Genomic DNA, 22,949 nt, shown 5'->3' with positions numbered 1-22,949 from the left:
AGTCAGATGCTTAAACAACTGATCCATGCAGATCTCCCAAGCATTTACTTCCTTTTTACAAATGATTTTACCACTGACTGAAATGAGAGGAATATGTTCATTTGACTTACTATCTGTTGGGTTCCTCATTGGATAAGATTGGGTATAATTGTTCACACAGCGTATTAATTGCGGGCTGATAGCGGCACAATAATTTTCCACGGCTTTGATCTGAGATGGACCAGGAGAAGAGTCTGTTCGAAAGATGGCTTGACAGTATTCTCGGCAGTTTGTGTGATGGCCTGCATAACTGCAACAAACAGAGCCCACTAGGGGGAAGAAAAGGAGATGACGGTGAAATGGAAATAGCCATTTGCTAACAATAAATCATCAGAATATTAATAGAACAATATGTACCTTTTTGAATTTGAGAAATAAAGCCACACACAGATTAAACCATCACTACTATAGGCATAGCCATGAGGACATTCAGGTGCTTGCTGGTGTGAAGAAGAGTCCGTATTTGTGAGTGTATAGTCTATACTATACTGTATTTGTGAGTGTATAGTCTATACTATACTGTATAGTTCTCAGGAAGAATGTAATCACCCCTCTGCATGTTTCTGGTTTTCACAATGACTTGGGGGCCACTGCTAGCATTTAGTGCATGGGGTTGGGTTTGTTCACTGCTGTGCAACATACAGGGCCATCTCACAGAACCAAAGCAGTCTCCCAAAATGCCAATACTGCCCATGCCAAGAACCACTGGAACAGCTTCTTTTCATGTTAGATTTGTGGAGATTAACAAACAAAGCAAGGCAAATAAAACCAAAATAAAACCAAACCCAATATGCTCCCCATTTATAAAACAGGACCAGTAAAAGCTGGGATACCAGGCTCATTTCATATATTTGACAGTTATATAACTGTGTATCTTGAGAAAATTCTCAAAATTTCTATTGCATTTGAACATCTCTAAGAACATGTCTAATTTGAAGTGGTCTTTACCTTACAACTGATATTACCTGCTTTAATACTGAAAAGTAAAACCCACATTTGAAATACCTTTTTTGATTTGTGCATTTTTAGAAATCAAGGGGGACCATCTCAGGTCTCTGGGGGTGGGCCTAGATGAGTGGTTGGGGGTGCAGATGTGGGTTTTATACTGGGGAAGTGCAAGAGACCCACACAGGAGAGGTTAGAGGGTCGTGCGAAGCTGAAGGGAACCCAGGTATGGCAGGAAACAGGTAAGAGAAAGGCAGGTAGGAAATCTCTTATAATTATTAGAGGTTATGGAGGAACCAGAATCAGGTTTCTGGTGAATTCCACCGACCAGGGAATCAGCAAGGAATCAGGCAACTTCCAGAAATAATGACAAGGATAAAATTATACACAAATTAAACTGGGACTGAACTGATACAGGATAGGTCTGTTTCCTGCACCAGGAAACTGTTTAATACTTATTGTGCCACCTGTTTGTAACTTACAGTTACTACTTATTATCCTCATTGCTGAACTGTTCAATTTCAACAACAAGAGTGATTAACGGCTACATGTATCACCATTAACCTTAAGATAAACTGAGGGATGGGGTGGAGAATACTGAGGACAGAAGAGACAAGTGAAGAAAAGCCAAGGGCGCCCATCTTCTGATTCCTCCATTAGCCTGGCTTCCTCGCCAGTGTGGGAGGACAGAGATTACTATGAGAATGTCTTGGAAATTGTGAATTAAGCCCTAATTAGAGAGAGTTAGAAGATAAAGTCTAGCCAGCTGATGTTTCTTATCATACTTTGATACACTGAACTGCCAAGCTAATCCAAACAACTCTTCTGTTTCTCAGCTGTGTCTTCCTAGCTGCAACTGCTCTCACTACTCCCTTCACCTGGGATGCCCTTCCTCCCATCTCCACTGTTGATATATTGTCCATCCTTCAAGGTCCAGCTCAGCTGCCAACTCCACAAAGTCAACTCTAAACACCCCTGCTGGATGTGATCCCTCCTTCCTCTGAACTCCCACAGCACTCTTATCAGGACACTATACCAATCCTGTGTCTGTCTCCTCAGAGCAAGTAGGCAGTAAATGTCTGCTGAATGAATTGGGAAGTAGTCCTTGGTAAGCACAACATTGTATCACCTGGGAATGCTTAATTTCTGCAAGTAATCCTATTAATTCAAGTAGGGCATGATCTTCCCATCTAACAGTTGTATCTGCTTTGTAAAGCTACTGTTAAGATATAGCAACTGTCATAATTCACGAATACCCTGGATACCACTGAGGAAAGAGCCTATCAAAATCCTGCTGGGCCTTCAGGCAGCTTACTAACAGCCCACGTCATAATGCCAGGTCTTGGCAATACTTGTAACAGCTAAATCATATTCTCTAAACTGTATTTTGCTCTTTGGACTGCTCATATAACCATTGACAATATACTTACTTTCATTTCTGCTAATGCAACTGAAAAGAGCATTCTGTAAATTAAAGAAAAACAAACAAGTTAACCACGATGCAGAATTTCTAATTTTATTCCACTTTATGGTTACAGGGAAATCAGAATATCAAGTTATTTAATTCTTCTCTAAATCCAAGGATGAAGACAAAGAAAGCATGGGACCCTGGTGAAAAGGGAAATCATCTTCTGACACAATTATTGGGGGTCAAGATTCTCATCCTGAGCCATAAGATGATCACAGTATAGGAAACCAAAGCTGAACCTGTGTATATGTGGGGTAACCTACAATGTATTGATCTCAAATATTTCTTGCAGTATATAAAAGAGCTCCCAGAAGGTAATATAATAAAAGGCATTTAGGGAAATAGAGACCTCATGTAACACTGCATTTTAGAGTTGAAGGGTCCTTAGAGATCATCTTTAATCCTTCTCAAACATGGCGATGCACCAGAATCATGTGGGCTTCCTAAGCCTTACCCTACACTAAAGAATCAAGAGCTGAGAATAAACCACAGAAATCTACATATTAAATAAGCCTTCAAAGATAATTCTTATGTAACTGTTGAATCACTATATTGTATTCCTGAAACTAATGTAACACTGTATGTTAACTATACTGGAATTAAAATAAAAACAAAATGATGATTCTTATGTAACCACCTTGGGAAGCTGGGGAATCTCTACCATTTTAAAGATGAACAAACTGTTTCCCTCAGCAGTGGGGAGACTGCCCTAGGTCATACGACAAGTCAAAAATAGAACCTGAGACTAGAATCAGTATTTTGAGTTCTCAGATCACTGTTCAGAAAACATCACACCGTGTTAACGTCACTGTAAAGAAAACAAGAGGCAAAATAAGACAAAACCCAAAAATTTCTTGTTCAAAGCCATATGGATATTCAGGGCTTGTTGGCTATGATTAATATTCCGTAATTACAACTGAAAGAGAATGAATTCCTAAAAGAAATAATATGGGCATAAATAAAAGGAAGATGGAAATCAAGTGCTCTTATAGTTCAATATAGATGACTCTGGCTTTTAATAGTAGCTAAATCACAAGCCAGCTATGTGGTCTAGACTTTTAAAGGAGCAGCTTTACTGACATTTAAAATCTACCTTTAAGGACCCACCTATGCAGCTGTGTGAAGCTATACTGCATTCATTTTCTCCACTAATATTCTACTGTAGAAATAAACCATACTTGATTTATCCATTTAAAGCAAAACAAAACAAAAAACCCAGACTTGATAGATAAGGGCTAATGATTCATCCAGTCTGAATTCTTTCTACTAGAGATCTCAAGTGATATGGGGAGTGAAAAGTAAACATTTTTGACGTTATGATCTCTTCTAGATCTCTCTTCAGACATGTTTTTTTTTTTGTTTGACTTTTTACCTACCTGTTATATATAGCCATCTATTTTGGTTCAGTGGTTCTAGGAACACTTTCCATAAAATGATTTATTTTATTTTATTTTATTTATTTTTTTTAAAGATTTTATTTATTTATTTGACAGAGAGAGATCACAAGTAGGCAGAGAGGCAGGCAGAGAGAGAGAGGGGAAGAAGCAGGCTCCCTGCCGAGCAGAGAGCCCGATGCGGACCTCGATCCCAGGACCCTGGGACCATGACCTGAGCCGAAGGCAGAGGCTTTAACCCACTGAGCCACCCAGGCGCCCCATAAAATGATTTAAATCAGTATTAAAATGCTATCTACCAGGGCATATGCGTGGCTTGGTCAGTTAAGTATCCAACTCTGGATTTTGGCTCAGGTCATGATCTCAGAGTCGGAAGATCAATCCCTGAGTTGGGCTCCACACCAGGTATAGAGCCTGCTTAGGATTCTCTCTCTCCCTCTCTCTTTGCTCCTCTGCTCGCCCACCCGCTCACTCCCTTTCACTCAAAAATAAATACATAAATAAATAAAATAAAATAGAAATAAAAAGCAATCTACTACCAAGTTTCCAGCCCCCTTTGATTCTCATCACCTTTCTCTTTCTAATAAACTGGTTGTTCTTTTGGGCTTGGCTTTTTCAACCTTGTACCTAAAGGAATGCATTTATTATCTCGGTGGCCATCCTCAGTCAAATGGCCTGATCTCCAGTTTTGATATTCTTCCAGTTACTCATACAAGTCTCCAGAGCAGTGGTTCTCTGCTGGGGGTGATGTGCTCCCCAGGGGGCATTGGGTGTGGAGCGGGAGCGTGTGCGCTACTGGCATCTAATGGGCAGAGGAGGCCAGTGGTGCTAAACACCCTCTAGGGCACATGGCAGCTCCTCCACAACAACAAACAACAGGCCAAACCATCAATAGTGCCAAGGTTCAGAAACCCTGTTCTGGAGACATTCAAATTTGTTCAAGCTGGATTTTTAGAAATTTGACCTTATAAATACAAGAAATATCATTCTGACTTGGCCTGGTGGATCTTAGCTTCAGGGAGAGATACTGAAGGACACAAAAACCTGAAAAATGTTGGAGATCATCTAATTCAACCCATTATTTGACCAAAGCCAGAGATAGAGGCCTAAAAAGGAGAAATCTTTAGAACTCTAGCCTTCACCCTCATGTGCGTTAGCAAACTATGGCACATGGCCAAATCTTGCCTGCTGCCTCTTTTTGTAAATAAAGTTTTATTGGAATAGTCACACTCATTTGTTTACATACTGTATACAGCTACTTCATACTACAATGGTAGTGTTGAGTAGACAAGAGGCCATATAAACTGCAAGCCTAAAATATTTGTTATCTGACCATTTACAGAAAGTCTGTCAACCCCTGAGGCAAAAGGAGGGCCAACTGTCTCCCTCACTGTCACATCCACAGTTCAGAAATGTTCCTCAAGCACTTCGGATTTTCTCTTAATGTTCATTGATAGACCCTTTGTGGATAAGTTTACTTTATTGAACTATATATAGCAGTACTTCTGCTTTATTGAACTATATATAGCAGTACCTCTAGTATTAATAAAGACAATTTTTATATCTCTATTTTTATCTTTATTAATTTTAAGGTTTTAAAGAATGGTCCTTCATTCCAAGTATACCAGCATTTGATGAATTAATCAATTCTCTCTTGCTTACTTTATACGCATCATGATTTCAAACTCTGATCACATCATCCTCTTTGATAAAGGATTCTTAACATTAAGTAACTATAGGTAGGCATAAACTATACCTTGGGTAACTATATCTAATGTATGAATCATAGATAACGGCCTTTTCACTGCTGAAACTATTGCTGATAGTTTGACATGGTTTTAGACATACATATAACATTACACCATTAACTTATAATTTCTTCATTTCTTAAGACATTTGTTAAGTCTTAGCTAAAGCTGGGGCACCTGGGTGGCTCAGTGGGTTAAAGCCTCTGCCCTCAGCTCAGGTCATGATCCCAGGGTTTTGGGATCGAGCCCTGCATCGGGCTCTCTGCTCAGCAGGGAGCCTGCTTCTCCCTCTCTCTGCCTGCCTCTCTGCCTACTTGTGATCTCTATCAAATAAATAAATAAAATCTTAAAAAAAAAAAAGTCTTAGCTAAAGCTAATTCTTATCTTAAGTGTCTGGTCGCCATCTGGTGGCAAAAGAGGTAACTGAGGCTTTATACTAACATGATGGAGTCTCTTCTGACCTTTGGCCATTACTGTACGCACTTTGCCTCCATGTAACAACTCCCTCCTCTGCTCATCTTCTTCTAGAATAGATAAAAATTAGTGTTACCAAGATGAGGATCTGCCCCAACCTCAGAAAGCCAAAAAACACAGCAGTATTCTGGAGCTGACGGGATCCCAAAAGATCTTCAAATCTAAAAGCCTCCACTATCCAGCTGGACAGACAATGTACTCAGTAAGCAAAGGGCAGAGCCAGGGCACCACACTTTCTCTCATGCCACTATGCTGTAAGAAGACTGGATTATTTTTCCGAATGCAGCCAAGGCAAGGTTGAATTTACGTCCATATTGTAATCTTTTTTTTTATTATGTATGTATGTATTTGACAGAGAGAGAGACACAGTGAGAGAGAGAACACAAGTGGGAGAGGGAGAAGTGGGCTCCCTGCTTGGCATGGGTCTCGAACCCAGGACCCTGGGATCATGACTTGAGCCAAAGGCAGACGCTTAATGACTGAGCCACCCAGTCGCCCCTGTAATCTCTTTTTAACAGTCTCCTAGTTTTAGAATCAGCACATTAAATTGTAGGGACAACAATCATTTCTTGAGGTTCATATTATTTCTCTTAAAAATATTTGATCATGGGGTGCCTGGGTGTCTCAGTTGGTTGAGCAACTGCCTTAGGCTCGGGTCGCGGTCTTGGAGTCCAGGATCGAGTCCCTCATCAGGCTCCCTGCTTGGTGGGGAGTCTGATTCTCCCTCTGATCGTCCCCCTCCTCATGCTCTCTCTCTCTCTCTCTCTCTAATAAATAAATAAAATCTTTAAAAAAATTTTTGATCATGAATCTTTCCTCAGGTAGCTACTTCTAGTTCCCTGCCCCACTCGCAGTGGCTATAGAGAACTGCAACAAGTCCTTCCACCTAGTGCTGGGAGCGGGGAGCAAACCTGACAGAAAAACTAAAATACAAAGTAAAATCAAAGTCAAGGGAACCACAGTGATCCTGCAAGCCATACTGACCCTCCTTTGGGGGAAGAGCCACTGGAGCGCAACTGGGAGGTAGACTCTCCTGATCCAATCACTTGCTCAGAAGTTGGCTCTGTGGATTTATTTTCTGTCCCAGCCACACATCCTTTTCCATTTCTGGGACTCTTTTCTTCCTACTTAACATCTCTCCATTTGCCCATTTGTCTCAATGATGAGGATGATGAAAACTAAACAAACACGGACTATATGAACTTCATTAAAAAAGGGGGTCATTTTGGATGCTTCAGTTACTTCTGGATAAAGACCCAAAAGAGCACATTTTATGAACCGTTATTTAATGTTCCCTATTCCCAAGGCTATTAGTTAAAAGTAAAGGAGCTGCTCTGTTCTTAAGGCCTCAATAAATAAAATGTTTCTTTTTCATAAATGGACTGAAATTTCCCCCACATTGAAGTTTTGCATTTCATATGAGGAATCTAGCTCATCAGGTGCTAAGTTGGAGAGATTAAATAATTGATCTCTACTTTACTTTATTTTATTTAATTTTTATTTAATTTTATTTTAAGTAAGCTCTAGGTCCAATGAAGAGCTTGAAATCACAACCCCAAGATCAAGAGTTACGTGCTCTACCAACTGAGCCAGCCAGGCACCCATAAATAATTGACCTTTAAAAACAAACATGTTTTTAAACTTCTACAAGAAGCTTTTTCCTTATTGTGGACACCATGGCTTTTTAGTCAAAAAGTTTAAGTGACTAGAATATGTCAAGGATTTAATATCTTGATATAGATACTGCTAAACGAGGGTTTCTTCAGTTTCTGCCTCCCAAATAATAAATACCATTTCAAGAGCTGGATAAAAACAAACACTCAAAACTGAAATAAGAATAATAGGCCTAGACTGCTCAAAGTTTACTCATTACTCCAGAACACCCAACCAACTGGAAGCAAATTCAAGGGCAAGGAACATCTGTAGAGAGTAACCCAAGGACTAGGACAGAGCTCGGCACAGTGTTTTGGTAGATTGACTGCAGTCATGGCCCTATTTCTTCACACTTTCCTCTACCTATTTCTCTTACACTAACTGGACTTAGCCACGTGGTTTGCTTTGGTCAAGTGGACAGTAGCAAGCTTGAGGCAAGCAGAGGCCTGCACAGAGACTTTCATCTTTCCACTTCTTCTCTTGCGCTCTTATCACCACCACCAGAACATGCCTGAGCTAGAAGGCTAGAAGAGACGCATGATTGAGAGCTGAGCTGACTTAGCCAACAGTATCCTAAAGAAGCTAGACTCAGGCTGACCTTCGGGCTGACTGCAGAACCATGAGTAAGCCTAGCCCAAATCAGCTAAGGTTGGCTAGACCAGCACTGCCTACCTGGCGCTTACATTCATAAGAAATGATAAACTGTTATAGTTTCAGGCAATGATGGAGTTTGGGAATAGTCTGCTACACAACATTACTGTGATAACAGATACAGCATTCAGTGCTTTCTGTTCTTATTCTGCGAATGCCTAATACATAGACATTTATACAAGGTTTCCACATAAAACTGCTATTTACTCTGAAGCAAAGAACTGTGTAAGAACAGCTTTCCACAATGGAAAGTTTCTACTAAAAAGTTCTATCTGTAAAAATACTAACTGTAGCACCTATTTAAAGGCAACAAATTTTTGTTCATCCTTTAAGCCTTACCTGCTCTGTGAAGACTTTCCCATTACACTGTGCAGGGTTGTTTTGTTTTGTTTTGTTTTAGGCTCCAATGTGTCTTGTACAGCCTTCTAGCAATGGACTTGTCTCACTATTATAATGAGCTATTTGAATTTCTCTCTTACCATGGACTAGCTATGAGCTTCTTACACAGTGGCTAAATCCCTTCACCTTTGTATCCTGAGAACAGTACCTGAGACACATTAAGTGTATCAGTTTGGTGTGTTATCAGTTCAGTGAATGTTAAATGAATGAATGATGACAGATACAAAGACAACTGAGAGGTATACTCTGTCCCAGGAGCTTAAAAGTTTAATATTAAAAAGGGACATGTAAACACAGAGTTATACTATACATCAAAAATGCTATAATCAAGCTGTAAAGTGTTTAGAAGTAGCAATTTTATGGGTATAGCGGAAAGAGGGCTGGGCAGGAAAGGTTTCAAAGAACTACCTAAGCCAGAATTTGAGGTAAAGGTTGTTGGCAGTTGGACAGGAGTACTGGTGTGCTAGGACCAACTTTTGTAGGGCTGAGGATGGAGGGAAAGCCCTGATTTGTAATATTTGCAGATTTTTGTGGTGAAAATACCCCCATCGAGGCTGTTTTTGGGTTAAAAACTGGCTGGCAATATTCCTGAATATTTAACAGTTCTCCCTAGCTAGGAGGAGTTGGCTCCAGCATACCACTGGATGGGGTAATAGGATGGATTCCAGGAGAGGGAATTCTAGGTAGAACAAACAGGCTGTACAAGTACAACTAACAAAACACATGGTCAGTCTGGGAAATTACAAGTAGCATGCTGTTGAAGAGCAAAGGAGAAGACAGTCACTGGCTAGATGGAGAAAAGCTTAGTTTACCAACCGAGGAACATGGATTATATCCTACAGGTGAGCCACTCAAGAGTTTTAAGAAAGGGAATGACAGGACCACATCTAGTCTTTAAAGAGATCACCCTGTCAGAATTGGAGAGAGTCAGTAAGGGGAGAAATTAGATAGGAAGGCTATCTTGGCAGCTACTGTAGTCCAGAAAAGTGGTATAGGGTCCTGAGGGAAGGCAGTAACTGAGGATCTGGAAGGGAGACTGACTTAAGATAGATTTTGGAGGTAAATCTTTAGGGCTTGATAGTCTCTTATTTGTGGGAGGTGGTGATAAAGAGGAAGGAGTAGACAATACCTCTTGGTTTTTTAGTTTATGTGTCTGGGAGGACTGCGCTGGAACAACCAAACAAGAAGAATGAAAATTTGTCTTGGATATGTGTGCGTGTGCACATGCACGCAAACACACACACACAAACTGTGTAGCAGTGGCTTGGAGGGAAGGGGAAGTAGGGAAGGTAACAATCAGTTTCATGGATTTGAAATGTCCATTGAACATCAAAAGTACACATATTCAGTAGTGACTCAGGAACTCAGAGAAAAAGTTTAGCCAAAGAAGATTTTGGAGTTGCCATCATCATAATGGGACAATTAAAACTATGGGAGTAGATGAGATTGCCTAGGGGGAAGAGCCTGGCCATTTAGATTAGACCAGGTCACAATCTAATCAAACTAGATCCAACTTCCCTTTGGAATGATCTCATTCAGGTGACTCCTGAGAAAAAGGACTAGAAGAGGAAATACACTAGCACAAGGAGACTGAATAGGAGTTATTCCCTTCCAATACAAAATATGACAAAACAAAACCAAATGCACATGGAATATAATCAAGGTTTTCCATCTTAAGCCAGTACTGCAGGACCTAATAGGTTTCGCTCTTTTTGGAGCTCATCAGCTGCAGGTAACGGCTCATATCCACTCTGGTACAGGGTCTTGATACCGCATTTTTTCATCTACAAGCCTCCCACTCACAGTCTTCTATTTACCATATTCTGCCAATTCTTGGAATTTCCTTAGCACTAACTCAAAGAAGCTTTACATTTAGGTCCTGAAGGCTTTGCTTGGGCAAAGTACCATATTATTCTTCTTGCTAAACTCTCCAAAGCTGACTAACTACAGCCTAGACTATCACTTGCCAAACAAGATGGTCTACTCTACTCTTAGAACACTGCAGAACAGATCCAATCACATGAGTCATCAGAGGCCTCTATCTGTCCAGATAATCCTGCTGGCCCTGACATCCCCACCTTCTTATCTCCAAATTTTTAGGGCTATATCTTCATCCCTTTCCTTTATGCTTCTGGTAGTAAATCTAGAATCAAGGTTAACTTGAGAGAAAAAGGAACAAAATAAAATTAATACATAGAAATCTTTAAAGCGGAACATATTATTGTGATATTTACTGAGAATACACTGTACAGCCCATGTAGGCATACGTAAATATGTACCAAACACTGGCATCCAGGGATATATGACCACTTGTGTTATAGGGGGTGGAGGAGAACCACATATATATATATATTATTTACTTTTTTTTTTTTAAGATTTTATTTATTTGACACACATGGGGAGCGAGAGAGAAAGAGAGAGATCACAAGTAGGCAGGCAGAGAGTGGGGGAAGCAGGCTCCCTGCTGAGCAGAGATGTGGGGTTCGATCCCAGGACCCTGAGATCATGACCTGAGCTGAAGGCAGAGGCTTAACCCACAGAGCCACCCAGGCGCCCCTATTACTTACTTTTATATGCATAAATGACTTTAGGAACTGGGTGGCTATGGTACAGGAGGTTGAAAAAAGACTTAATTGTATACCATTTTGAATTTTGAACAATTATTCAAAAAATAAAAATTAACCTGAACATTTCTCTTGTGCACTGAGCTATGTGTTGACAGGATGGTATGGACAGATCTGAGTCTGAAACTCATAAGGCCTTTGCTTTTGTGGTTCTTAGAGCCTCTTTTTAATATCCTCAGAGTCTTAATTTTATCTTAGCATTCTCACAGAACCAGAACCTCAGAACAGAACATTATTTTAGTTTTGTTTAGCACTGTTTAGTTTAAACTTAAATGCCTTAAGATTTTTTAATAAAGATTTTATTTATTTATTTGACAGAGATCACAAGTAGGCAGAGAGGCAGGCAGAGAGAGAGGGAGGAAGCATGCTCCCTGCCGAGCAGAGAGCAGGATGCGGGGCTCGATCCCAAGACCCTGAGACCATGACCTGAGCCTAAGGCAGAGGCTTTAACCCACTGAGCCACCCAGGCGCCCCAAATGCCTTACGATTTAAAAAAAAAAAAAATGGGGCACCTGGGTGGCACCTGAGTGGCTCAGTGGGTTAAAGCCTCTGCCTTTGGCTCAGGTCACGATCCCAGGGTCCTGGGATCGAGCCCCGCATCGGGCTCTCTGCTTGGCAGGGAGCCTGCTTCCCTCTCTCTCTCTGCCTGCCTCTCTGCCTACTTGTGATCTCTGTCAAAAAAAAAAAAAAAAGTGAGCTCTCACAAAAATACCTCCTACTGCTTTCCTTTATAGTTTCTCACTTTTCTTAATGAAGTAACATCAAATAACTGGAGTGAAAAAAAGGCAGGAAAGAAAAGAGAATTGAAAATGACACTTCTGGGGCGCCTGGGTGGCTCAGTGGGTTAAGCCGCTGCCTTCGGCTCAGGTCATGATCTCAGGGTCCTGGGATCGAGTCCCGCGTCGGGCTCTCTGCTCAGCAGGGACCCTGCTTCCTCCTCTCTCTCTGCCTGCCTCTCTGCCTACTTGTGATCTCTCTCTGTCAAATAGATAAATAAAATCTTAAAAAAAAAAAAAAAAAGAAAATGACACTTCTGAAAAGAATATAAAGAGAAACATAGAAAAGGATCTGTGAAAGGGAGAAGAAACAAATAAAAATGTAGAAGTCTGATAAAAGTCTGTAGCACTGTATTTCAGTGGCTCACTCAGCAAATGAAAAAGGTATTTATATTTATGACCACTACGTTATAAGAATGGCAGCCTGACATAAAAGTAGAATCCATGAACCCAAAACTAAAATTTGTGTCACTACTCTACAGCCATTGCCAAGTCTCCGGAAATTAATCAGCCTCACTTAACGTTTATCCTGACATTCAAGAAAAAAACTATGAACAATAAAATTCTTTTTTTAATCACCATTTGGTGGCTAGAAGAAAATATTTTCAGCCAACTTGCAGACAAAAATTATGTAAAAAAATCTTATACTAGATGTCTCACAACTCATAGAAAACACAACTTAGTTTGTACCTGGGCTCTAATGAGGCAGTGTGTGCAGACTCATATGGCTTACGGATGGTGCTCTAAAAGGTGGTGTGTGCTAGTATGGCTTGGTGATGGTTTACAGCCAGCAGCTGTTCAGCTGGTGCCTTCTAGCTGTTGAATATTTTCCCTATCATCCCTGACTCTAGTATCACACATCTACAAATCCATGGGGCCTCACCGATATTTAGGTGGGCCAAGGACCACACCTGTGAAAATGCATGGAGAATCTAGAACTGAGCGTGTCTCCAACACCTGAACATGTCCTTGGGTCAGAGTTATCAAGCTACTGGTTGATAAAGGTAGCTCTAATAAAAAGTGTGATTCTGAAAAAATACTCATCAGTACTTGAAGTACTCTTTCTTTGGTACGGGTCAGAAAAAGAACTGCGGAGTTGGGAAATCATCAGCCAAATCTCCATCCATTGCAGAAATCCCTCCCACAATATGTGAATCCAGTAAACCTCTGCTTGACCATTTCCACTGAAAAGAAGTTAGTTCTCTTTTTCTTGGAACATCTCATTCCAACAGTCTCATTCAACACAGGTAGGGTCCTCCTAATTGGTATCTGGATCTCTTCTAGGTCCCTAAAAAAGCAATTTCAAAATCCAGCTCTCCACTTTTTTCAACAATTTATCTTTCATCGAGTTTTCTTTAACTCTCAAGGTCCAAGCATTACTTCACAGTTGACTTGGGCATGATCTCTCTCCTCCTCTTTAGTCCTGTTTTCTAACTACCTCTGAGATACAGGTTATTATATTTAAAAACACCAATACTCAGTATCTCTCCATTTCTTTAAACTCCCTTCACAACATATATGCTTCACAACATATATGTTGCTGTGTATTTTCTCTTGTTAAAAAAAACTGAGTATTATTATTGTTTTCTACAATCTGTGTGTTTTACCTTTGTCACTTTGTATTTTCATCATTCTCATTTTCCTTTGCATCTCAAAAAAGGTATTTTATAACTGCCTTTAAGGGTCCAGTAATGGCAATTCTTCATTTTTGTTGTCCGAAAATACCTTAATTTTGCCCTTGCAAAATATTTTTACTGGATATGGAATTCTAGGTTGATAATTATTTTCTTTCAGAACAATTCAGGTATCATTCCACTGTGTCTGGTTTCCTCTGCTGCTATCGAGAAATCAGCTATTAGTCTCCTTTGAAGGCAATGTCTTTTTTCCCTGACTGCTTTTAAGATCTTTGGCTATGAGGTATGTCTGTAATGTAAGGATTTTTCTTTTTTAATCCTGCTGGAGATTTGTTGGGTCTTATTAAATATTGCCTCTGTCCCATATTCTCTTTTCTTCTTTTAGTATTCCAATTTGAACACTTTATCTCCCATGTCCCTTAAACTCTCCTTTTGTCTGTCCTTCTGTGCTGTTTGTCCATATAATTTCCTCAGTTCTACCTCCCAATTCAGGAATAATTGTGGTTTTTTTTTTTTTATATTTTCCTGAACATTATCTACTATATTCAATTCGCCATTAACAAATCCTGTTGATGGATTCTGCCTTCAAATCTCTGATTTATTCCTGAATACTTGGTTCTATTGTTATCATCCTAGTTTGGGGCCTTACCTACTTTTAGCTAAGGTACAGGGATTTGTGAGATCTAAAACTTAGCATGCATACCATTAAGGCTTTTTTACTCCTATATTTCTAAAATATGGAGTTGTTATATTGGTCTCCTATTACAGAATCTTCATCATCTCCTTCTACTTAATGATGGGCTGAGCCCTAAAATACCATCTTTCCAGGATCTGGTCCATGTTGCCTATCCAACTAAGCACAGATTCTCAGCCCCAAACAGGTCTATTTTCTTTCTGTCCCCTGCACAAGCCATGTTTTTGATCCACAGTCTTTTTACCAAAGTATGCCAATCCTTTCAGGCCTTTCTCCTTTGCAAAGTTTCCCCTGATAAACCCCAACATGCTCACTCCGCTTTCTGATTTCCCTGAACCCTCGTGTGTGTTGTATATATTTCAATTCTATACTCAGATACAATTCTTTAGTATTTAAAGTTAAATTATAAGTAGCTGAGCTAGAATTCTAAGTTAGGTAAAACTCCAAAGTTTATGCTTTCTATTATATAAAACTGTCTTTACATTCAATAAATAATTGATTTGTATAAGAAAAGGAACCAGATGCTATAAAATCAGACATAACAATGCTTTACAATTAACTACTTTCTCTTAGCTCGGTTGGAACAAAACAGAATTTTAAATGGCATTAAAATTTTTAAACTTCATTCATTTAAGTACATTTCTCAGGAAATGCCCTCAAAAGGGCTCCTGCAGCAGCTTTCCAGTTAAGACAAACATTAGCTCCTCCAAATAAAATTACTCACTCTCTGAATATCTAATCAAGCTTCATAAAACCATCCTGCAGGGTAAATGCTAACCCCTGTAACTGTAAGCCTAAAGTAACAGCTTACACATCTGGAAGTTCACTCCAGGGATCACTCTCAGTGTTAAGGAAAAGATACTGAAAGCCTAGTTTTATAAATTATATTTTGTAGATAAACAACCAGTACAGTTAAAATAGCTTGCATTACACTGTATTTACCCTATTCATTTCTTAACAAATAGTCATAGTCTTTGGACTAGACTTCAACAATCGTGAGAGTGAATGTTATTTGGGGTTTATACTGCAGAACCCTCCTTCGGCATTCAAGTGTTCTTTTATTTCTAAGTAATACATAAGAAATCAAATTGAGCCTTGAATTATCTTGAATAATTTATAGAGTCAGTTTTTAACAGATTTATATTACATATGTAAATTTTTCATGTATATCATACTACGTATATGTATTTTACATATGTATTTTTACATATATATGTAAAAGAACCCCCTTGGCATATAGATTTTTGGAAAACAGTTGCTTAATTCTAGGCCAATAAGGGAGGACAGACTGGGAAAAGTAAACTATCCTTAGTATTTCTCTCATAGGACAGTGTTTATCTCTCTTACCTTTCCTGTCCCGTCCTTCATCAACACATACTGGCAGACTTCCTAGGGCAATGCAGAAATCCAGACAAGAGAAGGAAGCACACTAAAATAATGGAGGACAGGCTACAGGAGATGGACAGTGTCAGACATCATGTGGGAGAAAAGAAGGAATTATCACAGTTAGCCACTTTGTTCAAGAGAAACTAAAACTAGTTATTTCAAAGGTAGAGAGATAAGGAAAAAAAAAGAAAGATCTTTTATTTCTTTGCAGCAAGGCTCCTTTTAATAAGAACAGAGAAGAGTTGCTGTTATTCTGGAAATGTGTTCAGAGAAACAGATATAACTTAGCAAATAGTACAAAGGGACAAAAGAAAAATTAAGATTTTTCCAATTTAAAAACATTAATCAAGAGATATAATTATAGGCATCGAGAAAAGAAAAAAAAGGTAGAACGATAATCTAGAAGGTATTAAGAGAACTGTTCTTTCTTTTCTAAGAGAATACAGACTATTACAAGCAAAGGAATCCCAATGTTAATAGGTAAAAATGATGAATGAGGCATATGCATGTAAGTACCCTTAACTGCATGGTCTTAATGCTATGAAGAACAATTATGTCACATTTAACAATGGAGTTCTAAAAATTGAAGAAAGTAGTACAGTGAGGAGCTTTTTCACATCAGGGACAATCATCTGTAAGTATTTGCATGATGTGAAATACCTCCTCTACGCCTGCCTTAGGAACCACCCATCTAGATACACGTGCTGGAAATACCACCACTGGGAGACAAGAGTCCTTCAGATTTAATTCAGACTTTGTAATTTAGTACTTTTTCCTCCAAATGCAAGAGCTAGCAAAGTTTGAAGCTATTCACACTAGCAGTGTGATTTTGTTTCTTTCAATTAGAGATAGTTTATAAAGATGGATACCTGGATGGGTCAATGTATAGGAAAAGAGGTAAAAAAGGACATGGAACCTAAGAAAAACTACTGTACAAACTTGGATACAATCAGTTGCTATTATGAATACAGTATAGGTTAAAGCATCTATGTGATATAGGCATTTCTTAAAAAAAATTTCTTTTAACTTTAAGATTTTATTTTCTTAACTCATGTATAGCTAATAGGGCATTTCTTTAAAATTAATGTTCAATTTCAACAAGTCGATTAATGTCATGACATTTCTAAACAAGGTAAAGTAAAAGGCAGTTTAATGCAAGAATGAATTCATTTTTAAATTTTAATGGTTTTATTGATTCTGATAATATTTGAATTATCTATCCAAATTTGTTAAGTAAAATGCATACCTCGTATTCTTTTCTGCAAACTTTGGAAATATCATTTTTTGAAGATGCCTAAAAGATAACAAATTTCTCCATTAATTTATTACACATGCTATTCAATACAGAACAAAAAGAACATACATTAGTATGTTACTTGCTGGTATGATATAAGGAAAATCTTACGCTCCAATACTTAAAAGTTCACAAAATACAACAAACAAATTTCAGGCACGTTCTTTAAAACAAATATCAGCCCCAGAACCTCCCTGATATGCTAAAACTTCACTCTTTTATGGCTTTAATCTCACATAATAACAGGGTTCTTTTGTTATTTCAGAAACTAGATGATTTTGAAGGAAATGTAAATCAGATAACTTTTTTCTTAGTTGAATTTCACTCTGTGGCAAATTTTCTTGTGAAGCTCTGCCAGGGCATTTATATTCTGCTTCTTCTTTAACCCTTTATATTCTAAATTCTTTCTTTCTTTTTTTTTTTTTTAAAGATTTTATTTACTTATTTGACAGACAAAGATCACAAGTAGGCAGAGAGACAGGCAGAGAGAGAGGAGGAAGCAGGTTCCCCGCTGAGTAGAGAGCCCGATGCGGGCTTGATCCCAGGACCCTGGGATCATGACCTGAGCCGAAGGCAGAGGCTTTAACCCACTGAGCCACCCAGGCGCCCCTATATTCTAAATTCTCATACTGATTTATGAGTCAATCTCCTCAGAAAAGATCCACATGTAATGGACGGGGCAACTAAAGAGGGAAAGGTTATGCCAGGCAATTAAAAAAAGTTGTTTTTATGTAATTCTCTTTGTGTCCCCCTAGACCCATTATAGTTCAAATCCTCTGCAACTCAGCTTCATCTCAACTGCAACTTCAGCTTCATCTGCTGGAGCAGAGCAGCAGATTGCTAGGCTGTGTGCTGCTCAGTGAGCTTTGCTCAGGCTAAATAGTACAGTGGTCTGAATGAAAGTAAAGGTGCCACCATGTCTCATGGACTCTGGTCCAGAGACCACTCATTAAAAGAAGAAAATAAGAGAAGGCTTTCGAGCTGTGGTTTCCAGTCCACCTAAATTTCCCAGTTACGTCTACTCTCACCAATTGGGAGTATGAGCAGCTAGGAGACCAGTTTTTCCACAGCACTCTGAGAAACCACACACAGTGAAATTTCACTGTGTGAAAATACACACAGTGAGGAAGAGCTCAGGGGCCTAACTTGAATTGGACCAGAGATCTATCCAATCAAAGAGAAGTCATAGTTCACTGCTGGAGTCGTGCTCACCTTAGGAGCAGAGAAGGGATATAAGAACATGATCAGGATAAACCCATGATAAAAGAGAGAAGGGAAGATGAAAGCTAAATAAGCCAACTGAGTCATCTGCTCTCATCCAAGCATACTCTAAACTTATACAACCATTTGTAGTCACTCAGCATGGACTAAGTATCACCACAGGCAGAGTACAAAAGGCTTCAGTTCCTATAATATTCCTTCTTCTCTCTTGTATGGCTAAGAGAAGAAAGAATAAGAAAAGGCTGAAGGTCTTACAAGCAGCAGCCACAACTGAGAAAGCAGCAAGTCTAAAAGGAAGTGGTCTACATAAGAAATATTAAACTGGCAGCTTTTATGGGTCACCTCTCCAAAGGTATGAAGTGGGCAAAGTCCAAGACATACACACAGCTAATACTCACACTGTATGCCACGCAGTTTATGAGTCTGACTGCCCAGTATTACCTGCTTGCATGCCTGTCGACACTCCAAGGTAATAGCCAGTTCACAGCAGCCTAAGCCAACCCAGCCATCAGACTTCTTAAAGACACCTTAAAAAACAAAATATTCAAATGTTTTGGTCATAAGCAGTAACAAACATAAATGGCATGCCAAACTGGTTCGTGGATCTCACTAAAAGTCAAAGCAGGTGTCCATAGGAAAACTAGCTGAGACAGCAGGGCCTCAAAATTATTAAGGCCCTCCTCCCACCATTACTTGCAATGCTGTCAGTCTTCTCAGAGCCCCCACAACATAGTCATCAGGTGCTTTGTTTTTTCTTTTCTCTCTGCCCACCCTAAACTCTCTTTAGATCATTCTTACTCTTGGGTAGACAGTGTCTCTAGAGGACACATAGGTTAAGGAAAGCAAGAAGAGGCCTCCTCACTTTACAACTGTGAATCTGAGGCAAAGCTTCCAATTTAACTTAATATGTAAACAAAAAAGGGCATAAGGATTATTACATTCAAAATAGTGGGGTGCCTGGGTGGCTCAGTGGGTTAAAACCTCTGCTTTTGGCTCTGGTCATAATCCCAGGGTCCTGGGATGGAGCCCCATATCGGGTTCTCCACTTGGCAGGGAGCCTGCTTCCCCGCCTCTCTCTCTGCCTGCCTCTCTGCCTACTTGCCTCTCTGCCTACTTGTGATCTCTGTCAAATAAATAAATAAAAGCCCCATTGACTCTGTCCTTGGACAGAGTCAATGGGGCTAAAAAGAAAAAGCAATCAAAGATAACTTGAGAGATTCCAGTCCAGTGTCATTCACAAGACGGGCATTTATGAGTTTTGTTTTTGTTTTTGTTTTTAAGATTTTATTTATTTATTTGACAAACAGAGAGATCACAAGTAGGTAGAGAGGCAGGCAGAGGGAGAGGGGGAAGCAGGCTCCCTGCCAAGCAGAGAGCCCAATGTGGGGCTCGATCCCAGGACCCGGAGATCATGACCTGAACTGAAGGCAAGGCTTAACCCATTGAGACACCCAGGCACCCCTATGAGTTTGGTTTTAAATTTATACTTCAGATGTTACCAGGATGCAGAGATCCATCCTGGTGCTATGTCTAGAAGTTGTGAGTACAACTTAGATTTGAAGGCTGTCTTCCCGGGGCTGATTAGTTAACAGTTCTGGGAAGGAAAGCAATTACCAGGTAAGTGTGGAGAGAAAAGAGAAGAGGACCACACACACAAAAAACCAAGGTCTTTAATGGGGGGAGGGGAGTGGAGAGGGAAGGCAGGAGAGGATAAGGTCATGCATGAGGCCAAGGTAGAGTCATAAGGATGTAGCAGTCACAGTACCAGGTGCTGCAGGGCAGTCAAAGGGAGTAAGTACTGAGAAAAGTCCGTATGATTTTAAGTATCGTGAGATCCTATGGCTCTTTCAAAGACCCGTTTCACTAGAATGGAAGAAGTAGAGACAAGAGTACAGTCAATGATTGAATGAGAATAAACTATACATTCGAAAATTTGGGTGACTACAAGAAAGAGAAGATAGGAATTCAAGGGGATACATTACATTACAGGACTATGACACAGATTTTACAACCACAAAATAAGTTTTTAAAGATAAAGTGCTAAATAAATGTTACACTTCTTTGCTTACCTGGCAAAGATGAATTCATACAACTCCAAATTTCAACCTAAAATTGTAATCACCAAAAAGCTTTTATATAACCAGTTCCTAAATATGACAATTTATACAGAAATTATGTACAGCTAATTTGATTATGTTTGTCTCTATGTAATCAGTGTTCTAAGACTATATGAGTATCAAGCAGCTATTGAAGGAAGAAAAAATAAAACTGAGATGCAAAAATATTGCTCACTCTCTCACTGTCTCTCTCTCAAATAAATAAATTTAAAAAAAAAAATCTTTAAAAAAAAAAAAAAAAAAAGGGACGCCTGGGTGGCTCAGTTGGTTGGACGACTGCCTTCGGCTCAGGTCATGATCCGGGAGTCCCGGGATCGAGTCCCGCATCGGGCTCCCAGCTCCATGGGGAGTCTGCTTCTCTCTCTGACCTTCTCCTCGCTCATGCTCTCTCTCACTGTCTCTCTCTCAAATAAATAAATTAAAAAAAAAAAATCTTTAAAAAAAAAAAAATTGCTCGCTATCTTCCCATCTAAGAGTACTAATGATGAGTCTGGGTACTCAGGATGCTTATTGGAATCACTGTTTCTAACCACAAAGACAAAAGTGTCTATAGAGCAAGTAAAAGTAAATGTAACTGTCAGAATTTTTTGATCAAGTTTTCGCCCCTCACATAATGCAAGTCACCATATCTAAAAAGTCTGCCTCATGTAAGTTCATATTCCGTAGCCTGGCCCACCAGTGTTCTGAATACTGAGGATGGACCAAGCACTGTAAAGATTTTAAGTTACATGATTCAGACATGCAAGCAATATATCTACAATACACCAAAAATTGGGAAGATAGGAATAATGAGAAGTCACACATTTCCCCTTATCCCAAATTTAACTTTTCAAATTCAAAATAAATATAAGATATAGTTATTATGGTTTTCATATTATCATCAAAATAACGTTAGCTAATAACATTATCTAGTAACAATATCTAATAACATTATCAAAATAATAAGTAAAATTCCAAATTCCAGATAAAAGGTTATAATGAAATTTAAAGACTGTAATACATTTATATTTAGTATTATTTTTATACCTACATCATAGGATAAATAACAAAAGATGAAAGATAATATTCTGCCTAGCAATTTGTATGACGATCTTTTTAAAATACCTAGTTAAATCTAACATTTTAATCCGGTCACAAACCTAAATCATTTTGAAAATTTTCCTGAATCTAGAAGTTAACTCATTAGATGGCTTCATTTAGACAAAAGCTTTAAGTTAAACAAAACCTACCATTGTTTCAGGGCAATAATCTGGGGCTCGCTGTAACAGATGCTTTAGTCGGGATTCACTTTTTGAGGAGAATATCTATTTGGAAAAAAAAAAAAGTTTTTGTGGCATTTTTCTGGAAGAAATAAGAAGATGTAAAATTTGTTGTCCTCTATACTTATCAGTTGTCTATTTTCCAACTTCCTTTTATAAATGGGAAACCTTTGGAAAGATCTAAATTAAGATGAGGTAACATCTCTTAAACAGTTAGTGAGTTTGGCAAATAATCAAGAAAGTCCATATATGCAAGTCTAGACCTTTTCTAACGACCAAAAATGGAAAAAACCATGCTACCAAATCTGTTAGAGGACAAAGGAGAAAAAGAAGAAAACAGAAAAGAAAAAAAGATAAGTTTATTCTAAACTGTTCTATAAACCGCTGTTAGTCAACTGACAACAATGTAAAACAGATTATGTCATACCCTTCTTAATGAAGAACAAGTCTGTGAATAGCATTATGGCATAAACTTCCATAAAATAGCATTAAATAGAGACAAAGCCATTTTTAATAAAGATGCTGAGGAGGTGACCAGTTCACTCACCAGGCTAACTGGTGGCTCTTTTCCAACTAGAATTTTAATTACTGCAATTACAATTTGATGTCTCAGTAAATTATAAGCCATTATATATGGGATAGAACTTCATGGTTACCTACAAATAGTCAAGACTGTGAAATCCATGAATGCTAAGGGCAATGAAAAAGGATTTATCTCCAGTTAGATCTAGTAGCCATTTTTCTCCCAAACTACCAACTATAGTTAATACGTGACAAGAGCTAGAATATCACCATTTTGCAACCATTAGTGAATTATACATTTAGGCAATTATCAATAATGACTATAATGTTAATTACAAGAAGCAATCAGACAAAATAACATTATGAGTAAGACCTGCTGAACTAACAAACAAAACCAAAATAAAGCAAAACCTAACCTGAATCTGATCAAGCCTCTGGACCTGTCTCGTTAGGTTACTATTAGCCATGTGTGGCTATCTAAATTTAACCTTAAATCAATTATGATTAAATAAAATTTAAAATTCAGTTTCCCAAACTTTTCCTCTTTCTCCTCGACCTCTTTAAACACATTCTTTTTTTTTAACTTTAAAATTTTTTAAAGTTAACATATAATGTATTATTTGTTTCAGGGGTACAGGTCTGTGAATCATC

At 38.7% G+C, this 22,949-nt stretch overlaps 1 protein-coding gene across 1 annotated transcript in view; it reads right to left on the bottom strand.

Annotated features, from left to right (window-relative positions):
• The window catches only part of RECK (reversion inducing cysteine rich protein with kazal motifs), a 77,496-nt gene that overhangs the window by 38,401 nt on the left and 16,146 nt on the right, over window positions 1-22,949 (bottom strand). The window contains exons 3-8 of the mRNA XM_047700720.1: window positions 21,747-21,821; window positions 20,470-20,506; window positions 18,842-18,927; window positions 17,132-17,179; window positions 2,415-2,448; window positions 111-308 (exon numbers count right to left, since the gene is read on the bottom strand). Of these exons, the coding sequence (XP_047556676.1) occupies window positions 111-308; window positions 2,415-2,448; window positions 17,132-17,179; window positions 18,842-18,927; window positions 20,470-20,506; window positions 21,747-21,821 (478 nt within the window). The remainder of the gene's footprint in view (window positions 1-110; window positions 309-2,414; window positions 2,449-17,131; window positions 17,180-18,841; window positions 18,928-20,469; window positions 20,507-21,746; window positions 21,822-22,949) is intronic.

This window comes from Lutra lutra, chromosome 13, assembly GCF_902655055.1.
Source record: "Lutra lutra chromosome 13, mLutLut1.2, whole genome shotgun sequence".
Classification (NCBI taxonomy): Eukaryota; Metazoa; Chordata; class Mammalia; order Carnivora; family Mustelidae; genus Lutra; species Lutra lutra.
Note: the sequence above shows the minus strand (reverse complement) of the source record. Positions and strands in the feature narration are given on the sequence as shown.